Source organism: Tamandua tetradactyla, chromosome 4 (assembly GCF_023851605.1).
Source record: "Tamandua tetradactyla isolate mTamTet1 chromosome 4, mTamTet1.pri, whole genome shotgun sequence".
Taxonomy (NCBI): domain Eukaryota; kingdom Metazoa; phylum Chordata; class Mammalia; order Pilosa; family Myrmecophagidae; genus Tamandua; species Tamandua tetradactyla.
The window spans coordinates 190,218,103-190,226,662 of NC_135330.1; the positions used below are offsets into that span (position 1 = coordinate 190,218,103).

The 8,560-nt window shown below is 53.9% G+C and overlaps 1 protein-coding gene across 1 annotated transcript; it reads right to left on the minus strand.

Moving 5' to 3' along the window:
- Positions 1–661: 661 nt before the first annotated feature.
- Positions 662–2,750, minus strand: AMER2 (APC membrane recruitment protein 2). Its single transcript, XM_077155869.1, has one exon. It carries the CDS (start codon positions 2,733–2,735, stop codon positions 810–812), a length of 1,926 nt encoding a protein of 641 aa, XP_077011984.1. The 5' UTR covers positions 2,736–2,750; the 3' UTR covers positions 662–809.
- Positions 2,751–8,560: the final 5,810 nt, after the last annotated feature.

Consider the following 8,560-nt stretch of genomic DNA (forward strand, 5'->3'; position numbering starts at 1 on the left):
AAAGGTTCCAGTTTAACAATGCTAAAATACTGTATCTATTGGCATTTAGTGAAATATTTCCCTGATCCTGATTTCTGCTCTGGGTGAAAAAATAAATAAAAATAAAAGCAAAAACCTGTTCTGTGGAGCCCTGGTTTCTCCTCAAACAGATTACCTAAGTCAAACAAATCAAAACTCTCCTCTAATTTGCTAGTGGTAGATATTTACCTATTTTCATACCTAGTAATGGAAAGTATGGAAGTTTGCTGCCAATCAATGATTCTCTCTGCTCATCAAGTAAATACATGACTCTTTCAGCTTTGTAGGTGCTTCCCAAACAATGATACAGCAAAGTCTTTCTTTTTCTTTCCTGAAAAGGAAAAGGAAAGAAAAGAAGAGAGAAGAGTGTCCTAGAAGAAGTAGCCTCTGATCCTTGCCGAGTGATTCCTCCCGACCCTCTGAGCTCAATCTCCTGGTATGACATTTACTTAGGTTTGGTTAGGTCCTGTTTTCTGCAAAGGCAAATAAAGGTGACTTCCGAGTGTTTAGTGCATTAAAAAAAAATAAAAATAAAAACGATCAAAAGGTTAAAAAAAAAAAAGAAAAAAAATGCTGGAAAATAATTCTCAGGGACTTATCTCGAGAGGAGAATCCCAAGCATAGCACCCGCCTCCCTGTTGTCTCACCCTGCCCCTGTCCAGGGCGCAGAGACGCCCTTAGAGCAGGGATGGTCCTAAAAGCCATTCTTTAGAGGCAGCCAACTCCTTGCAGTGGTTTCCGGCGGGAAGTTGTATTCCTCGCCACGTGGTCCATCTTGGCCTCCGGGGACCTCACAACTTTTTGGCGCTGTCGTGGCAGGCGGCCGCTCGGAGGGTGGTCCCGGCCAAGCCCCGGCTGCTGACCTTGCGGACCAGCACTTTGGAAACAGGGATTTTTGTTCTGGGCATCTCACTCCTGGCTGGCTGCTGGCGCGCCACGGCATGGCTGGACGGAAGGTTCGAGAGGTGCTTGATGCTAATAGGGATCTTGGAGTCCTTCAGCAAGCTCCCCGGTGTTCGCAGCGGACAGGTGATGGTGATGGGCGACACGGGCTTTAACCGCGACAAGCAGGACGCGTCCTCGTGGGCCGGAAGAGCTGGTGGGGCGTCCTCGGGATCCGCGTCGAGGTCGTAGAGCGCGTCGCCGCTGTAGCTGTCCCGAGGCAGGCCCGCCTTCTTCCCGCCGCCCGCGCTGTCCTCCTCCGGGCCAGGGGTGGTGGAATCCCAGTAGCCCTCGTCGCTGTTGGGGACGCCCTCCTGCTGCTCCTTCTCCGGGTGCTTGGGCTCCTCCTTCTGGTGGAGCTCGATGGGGATCCGGTGCAGCCTCCGGCGCTTGACCGACGACGCGTCCCGGGCTGCGTCCGCACACCTGACGTCCTTGGAGGCCTCGGGCCCTGCCTTGGCTTCCAGGGCTGCTGCAGCCGTGGCGGCGACCTCCGGGGGCCCTTGGCCTTGGCCTTCGGTCTGGGAGAGCATGTCCCAGAACTCCTGGAGGTAGGTGTCGTCCACCTCGTCCGGGCTGGCCATCTCCTCCCCGCCGCCTTGGTAGGCCACCAGGCCGGGGGTCTTTTTAGAGAGCACTGGCTGGCCCGGCCCAGGGCCATTCTTGTCACAGCTGGGACCTGCCTCCTCCTCCTGGTCTGCAATAATATCTCCACAGCCTGTAAGAGAGTCAAAGCTTTTCAGTGAAGTCACGTCAGAAAACAGCAAACAAATACGATCAATCGACGGCTCTGAGGGCGGATCGACAGAGGAAGGGTCAGGGACAGCAGACTCTGGGCCACTGCCACATTCAGATTCAACAAGGGGGACCGTCTTTATCAGAACGTCACCTGTTCCGGAGGCGTCCCCGGCCGTCCGCACCTCCCCGGCCCCGGGCGCGGGGGCTCCCGGGGGCTTCTCCTCGCGCCGAGGCCCCGCCGCCGCCTCTCCCCGGGGGTCTCTGCGGGCGCGCGCCCCGGGGCTCGCCGCCTCGCCGGCCTTGCGCGCTGGAGCCTCCGCCGCCGCCGCGGTCACCTCCTCTCCCCCGCGGAGCTCACCTGGTGGGGCCCCCGGCAGGTCCGCGCCGGCGTCTTCGGCGGGGCCGGGGGGCCTGGGCGTCTCCTGCTGGACGCACTCCAAGCTGGCCGTGAGGGAGCCGGGCAGGATGAGGCTGCTCGGCACGGCGGCCGGCTCCTCCTTCTCCTCCTCCTTGCCGCGCTTGTCCTTTTTATGCCAGCGCATGCTGCTGAAGAGCCCCTTCAGTCCCCTCTTTTGTTTGCCGCCTGCCTTGCTCGCCTCCGCGGGCTCCCCTTTGCCGTGGTCCGCCCTCGCGTTCTTTTTCAGGAGGGAGAAGAAGCTGTGGGACTTGGCCACCGAGCTCGGGGCCGAGGAGCCCACGCCGGTCACGGCGGCCCTGGGGGCAGCGGCGCTGAGCCTGTCCCCGCGGCCGCCCCCGCCGCCGCCGCCGCCGCCGCCCTGGGGCCCCCCTCCGCGGGGGTCCTCCTTCCTGCCGCTCTCCAGCACCACCACCTCGGCCAAGCCGTCGTGCGTCTTGCTCCTCACCAGCCCCGTCTTGCCCGAGCTCTTCCCGTCCCCTTTGTTTTTGACCCCGAATATGCTGGGCATGGTGCCCCCCGATTTCCTCTTCTTGAACAGTTTGAAGGCGGCTTTATTAATCTTCGCGGCCGGCGGCTCGGCGGCCGGGGTTCCGGCGGCGCAGTCACCAGGCAAGTCCATGTCTGCCGCGGGCGTCCCGGGCCCTGCCGCCTCGCTCCTCGCGCAGCCCCCCTCGGCCGCGCGCTCGCCCCGGCGCGCCCCGCCAGCCCCCCGGCTGCGGCGCGGGCTGCGGCCGCCCGGGCTCGTCTCCATGGAAACCGCGCGCGCCACGCGGCCGCCTCAGCCTGCGGCGCGCGCCAGGCCGCTGTCATCCAGGCTCTCGATCAACCTGAGCCGCGCGGGCTGCCGCCGCCGCAGAGGCGCGCACAGAGAAGACGTTCTCCCCGCCCGGAGAAGGGCTTATATAATGCCCTAACCCACTTCGGATCCGACTCGGCTTGGCGCTGCTCAGGGTGTGTGTGTGTGTGTGTGTGTGTGTGTGCGCGCGCGCGCGCGCGCGCGTGGCAAGAGCGAGCAATAGAGCTGGCGCTGATGGCGGAGATGAATGTGGTCGTTCTGCAATGCAGAGCCCACCCGATCTGAGATCCTAGGCACCTCAGGGTCCTCCTCTAGACTTGCTTCTTCTCGGCAGCCCGACTGTAGATCGCGCTCCCCACACCCAGCCCCCAATGGGCAAATCACTTCAACCTCGCGTGAAGTGCTTGGTCCTCTAACCATCCGGCCGGGCTGCGTGGATCTTCATCCCTTTCCCGCGCCGTTCGTGTCTGTCTGTGTGGTTGAGAAGCTAAGCCCACCAGGCAGGGGTGTCTGTTCACAGCTGGGGCTGGCTGAGGACAGTCTCTCCATCCATGTCGAATCCTTGTCATTACAGTTCTGATTCTTCCTAGAAAAGCGTCTGCCATCAGCCAGATATCCACGAGCGACTCTTAGCCACAGAAGTGCAAGCCTTTCATGGGGCAGAGGTCCACTGATCCCTTAGGACGTCCCAGGCTCCCCCAGCCAGAGACTGAGCTCGCAGAAGCCACTGCCCCGCCAGCATTTGCTCACAGTGGACAGGCTGCAGGTCAAGGGAACACGCCCGGGAGGCTGGGGGTCCACTCTACAGGTAGTCCCTGGCAGTCACCGAGTCTGCCCTCTCCTTTTCTTTTGGCAGAACCACAGGTGTGCCTCCCGCCCCACTGCCACAGTCCACTTCACCTCCTCTGAGGACAGTCCTGCAGCCCCTTCCCCTAAATGCAGGAGAGAGGCAGCCGGGTCCCTGAGTGGCCAGCTCAGAACAACATGATTCTTGTCTCTGCAGCTGCTCTGACCCACCTGGCCTTGTCCCAGGGACAGCCCAGTGTGCAGGAGCAGGGCTCTCTTTCCTGTGTTCTGACTTCCAGGGTGACACTAACATTGCAGCTTTGACACCTGATATGATGACCCCAGCCGAAGGGTTCTTAAGGACAAGGAGAAATAGAAATGTATGACATTGACATATATACACAAATCAATCTTGTCCCTGCCCATTTTGAGCTTCAGTTTTTTATGTGCTACTTGCATGATACCCAGAAATCCCCATGGCTTTAAGTTGGACTTTTGCCCACCAAAAGTCAAGTGTGGGCACAAGCTGCCCACTGCAGCTTCTGTAGGCATGAAACTTAGCTGGTTTGATTTTCTCCTTTGGAGTCATTAGTTGTATTCTTATACTATACCCTGCCCCACCCCCACCCCGCCCCTCAATAACCCTGCTTGTCAAGCTAAGAAATCAATGAGTTTAGGGTCAGGAGAGGTTTTCATTCCCTGAATTTTAATCCCATCATCTCTCTCCCACTAGTACTTTTCACCTTTCCAGGTACAGGATTTAAAACTGAGACCAAAGAAGAGTTTTTCACAATTCTAGTTAAATACCCGACAAACTCAATCAGAGCCCTCCTTGCCATGAGGTGAGACAAGGTGTGAGGAAGTACCCAGAAAACCCATTTGTTATTTCTTGACAGTCTTTTAGAGGGAATTGAGAACCAATTCCTCTCTCTTACCCTACCCCCACCCTCTCTCTCTCTCTCTCCCTTTCTCACACAAGCATACACACACACACACATGCACACAAACCAGTAGCTTAGACAGGGAGATATAACTATGTAAGCTGAAAATGTTCATTTTGGGGATCAGGTTGAAATGAAGAAGTCTGAGAGTCAGGGTCCAAGGGGAAGGTGGACCTGCTTATCCACCGGGAAGCTCTGAACTCCCTGGGCAGGCCAGGCAGGAGTCTAAATCACATGGGAGCCCCGGGACTCCCTGGGGGAGATTTGGTAGAGGACTCTGGGAGGGATATCATTTCCTTGGGACACAGACAATCAAAGAAATGGGGACAAAGCAATCTTCAGTCTCAAGGAAGTTGCTCAGGGCCGGCAGAAGAGGCCTGGGCCATGAGGTAGAAGCAAGTGGAGACACCTGGAATCCATCTGCAGGCGTTGGGGTGGACGAGTTTGAGGTGCTTTGCGGTGTGGGCCAGGCCCCTCATGTCCCCTCCACCCAAGGGCCTTGTTGGAGGGACTGTCAGAAATAGGGAGGAGTGTGGCCAGTGAACAAGCAACTTACCCAAAAAAGAAGACCCATCTGGAGGAGGAGAGAAGCCTCCCCAGGGCCCAGGAGCCTGCAGGCAGGGCAATGTTTAGAGTCTCCTTCAAACTGTTGCTTTAAATAGGTTGAAGTCAATGGCCATTTTTCTTATCCACACGTTCAGTTGTTCTTCACAGTCAAGCTTGGGGAAAGCAAAGACTACACCTGTAAAAATGGTAAAGCAGACCAAACCAGTGAACATCTCTTCCCCCAAAGCACCCCTGTTTTTGTTTACGCTTTCTTCCAGCGTTCTTTCTTTCCTAACCCACCACTGCCCCCAGCCTGCCCCAATTTAGAAAGTGAGCATAAAATTAGGGCAGAGAGGAACAGAGAAGGGGACTGAGGAGAAACGTTTCAAGGAAAAGCTGTTCCAAAATTATATGATGCTTCGCAAACTTACTCAGCAAGTGGGTTTTGCTGGAAGCCATGTGTGTGCTCTTCGTTTTTGGCACAGCAGAGCATTTGTCATCAGTCTGGGGTTTCTCTCTGTGTGCCACAAGCTTCTCTGGAGGATGATCAAAACAAGACAAAGAGAGATAAGAAAAACACCAGTGGAATCATTTGAGAACCTTCACATTATCATCAATGTCAATTTCTTTTTCAGGGTGTCTTCTAACCAGCCTGGCCCCCGCCTTCCTCCTACGTTCAGAAGGATTTTCTATCTTAGGGGAGCCACCTGGAACATAATATGGCATAGACTTCTGGCTGGGTGGGAGGTGACTTTTGAGCCCTTGCTTAGATGCTGCCATGGAACTCCCCATTTCACAGCATCCCCAGTATTTTCCCACTAGAGAGGAGACCTCTGGCTTTCACTTAAAAATGCCTTAGGTCTTTAAAGGGATCATGTTTAATCAATGATATTTGGAAATGATAACTGAATTGGGACCAACATGATCTCTCCCAGTATAGGATGCAAATTTGAGACCAAAGAAATGATTTCCAGTCAACACCGCGAATCAGAACCCTCATTGCCAGACTGCGCAGAGAAGCCTATTATAACAAAAATGTTTCTTCACAACATTTTGGAGGACCACTGAGGCTCTCTTTTTATTACATACACACACACATTATAGTTGCTTAGATCTGGGGTTACCATACAACTGTAAGTCTGAAGAAGTTTATGATTGGGATCAGGGGAAAATGAAGTAGTCCATTAAAAGCAACCCCCTCCGTCCCTGAGCCCAAGATTGAGGTCCCAGGAACACACTTAGTCTTCTCTAGGCCCTAGCGAGTCCTAAATTTCAGCTCCCTACTCTTTTCCATTGTCCTTATGGTCAGTCCTCTGAGCTCTTATCCCCTAAGGGCTTTAGAAGGCCTGTGATGTGAGTGGAGACCCTCAGATGTCCTCTACCCATGTTCCTTGTGAGGGCCACCAGCAAAAGCTCCAGCTCTGCCAGCCCTCAGGCCTCCCCCGGCCGTCAGCTCTGCTTTGTGTCTGAGGCCTGCCCCTGCCTTACAAGAGATACCATGGGCCCCTACAAGGGAAGGTCCCCAGGAGAAGACTGCAGGTGCCAGCAGTGAAAAGTGCAGCTGCTCCTTGCAGGGTGCCTGGCCCAGGAGATCAAGCTGCCAATGCTTTCCTCCTCTCTCCCTGCCTGGACAAGCAGAAGCTCAGCTGGAGTTTGTGGGGCACTAGGCCAGGGCAGGCAGGATGAGGACTGGAGAGGTCTAAGCACAATAAGTTCCAATTTTGATGGAAGTTCTTATTGTTTCCTTCTGTGTGTTTTCATTCCTGATTTTTCCTGAACATCAGCTTTCACTGTGGCTTAATAGTCGCTCTGGGTGTATGTTTATTCAGAGGAGAAATCCATTTCTAATTAGTAGCATGCAAGTGTAAAAGCGCAGCACAACTCATAAATTTTCAGCTTAACCCTAGCATACAACTGAAGCTGCCAAGGGGAAAGCGTTCATCTCAGGAGACAGAATCCCACGTTGGTTGGCTCTGTTGAAATAGGAACGTGTCAGGGTGGGGATGAGGGGTACTAAATTCAGCTAGATCAGACCAAGATGCATGCAAGTCCCAGGCATCTTGGTCTGACCCCGTGGGTAGGCACCTGGCTCCTAGAGCAGGTAGATCTATTGTGTGTGTGTGTGCAATGAAAAACTAAATGAAAGCAATGTGAGTATTTCTCTGTAATGCTGGAGGACCTGTCTGGACATAGGCCATCCAGCCACTGGCCACATTTATGGCATTGGCATATGGGGACTCAGCAAGATCACCAGCACTGGTGGCATCCTGCACCTCACCTTAGTCCTTCAGTGTGGCCTTGGCACAGACATTCATGTCCTTGGACTCGGGCATTGGTCAGTTTCAACTGAGCATTGCAGCTCCAGCAACGGTGGACCTTTGGCAGATTTCAGGGTCATGAATGGCACTTCTGGGATTGGCAGCAGTGAGACACAGTGCCACAGCCAGCCAGAGTAAATGGGAAAGAAAATGGTATTGGCCAAGAAGGCTAAATCTAGGTGTACATGTGCAAGACCCCTGGGTCTTTCCAGATTATGTGCGAGGGATTTAGGTGGGGCGTTAGATTTGCACCAGGTGGGTAGGGTAGAACAAGAGAAACAACGGCTTGCAACTCTTGTTGTCACTTGAGAAATATGTTACACCATAATGACCGCTCTACTCCTCTCAATAAATCCCCTTTCCTTCTGGTCTGTTATTTAGCTAGCACCATTCTTAGAAAATATTCTATCTTGATTACATACAGTGGGGATGGGGTGGATGGGGTATTTTTAAAGCTGCCAGCACCAAGGTCAGTGCAGTGAAAGCGAAAATCTGTGCAGGAGGTCAGGTACGGAGGAAGCATGGACAGGGATAAAAGTAGAGGTGGGGACCGGCCAAATGTAGCCGTGGGGAACATCTAATCCTAACTGGGATGCAAATGAGAGCCAGAGAACAAGATGAGAGCCCACAGGCATTCATGACGTGGCAAGGCATGGATGGGAATTCACCAGTGTGGGGCTGCAGGGGAACTGCAGGAACAATTGAGGCCACAGCAATGACCTTTTCTCATCTTAAAGAAGCTCTACTGGGTGTCTGCGTCTTGGCACAAAACTAGCATCACACACAGGGTATACAAAGCACCCCTGGAGAACATGGATTTCTAGTAGGGCAATGGGTGGACTGGGAGTGTCTACAACCCCCTCAAATTATATGTGAAACCATGTCCACGTGAGCACACAACTTTTCCTGTGAAAAGTATCCGTAACCTTCAATATATTTTCCAAAGGAGTAAATGATCCCCCAAGTTTTAAGAACTGTCTATCTCCACCTCTTAATGTAATAGGTAAAAATGTTGAGTTCCAGAGAGATGAAATCTCTCCAAAGCCATATAGTTAGT

What these genes read in the sequence shown, in the direction of transcription:
- AMER2 (XM_077155869.1), bottom strand. Translation starts at nt 2,735, where the DNA reads ATGGACTTGCCTGGTGACTGCGCCGCCGGAACCCCGGCCGCCGAGCCG.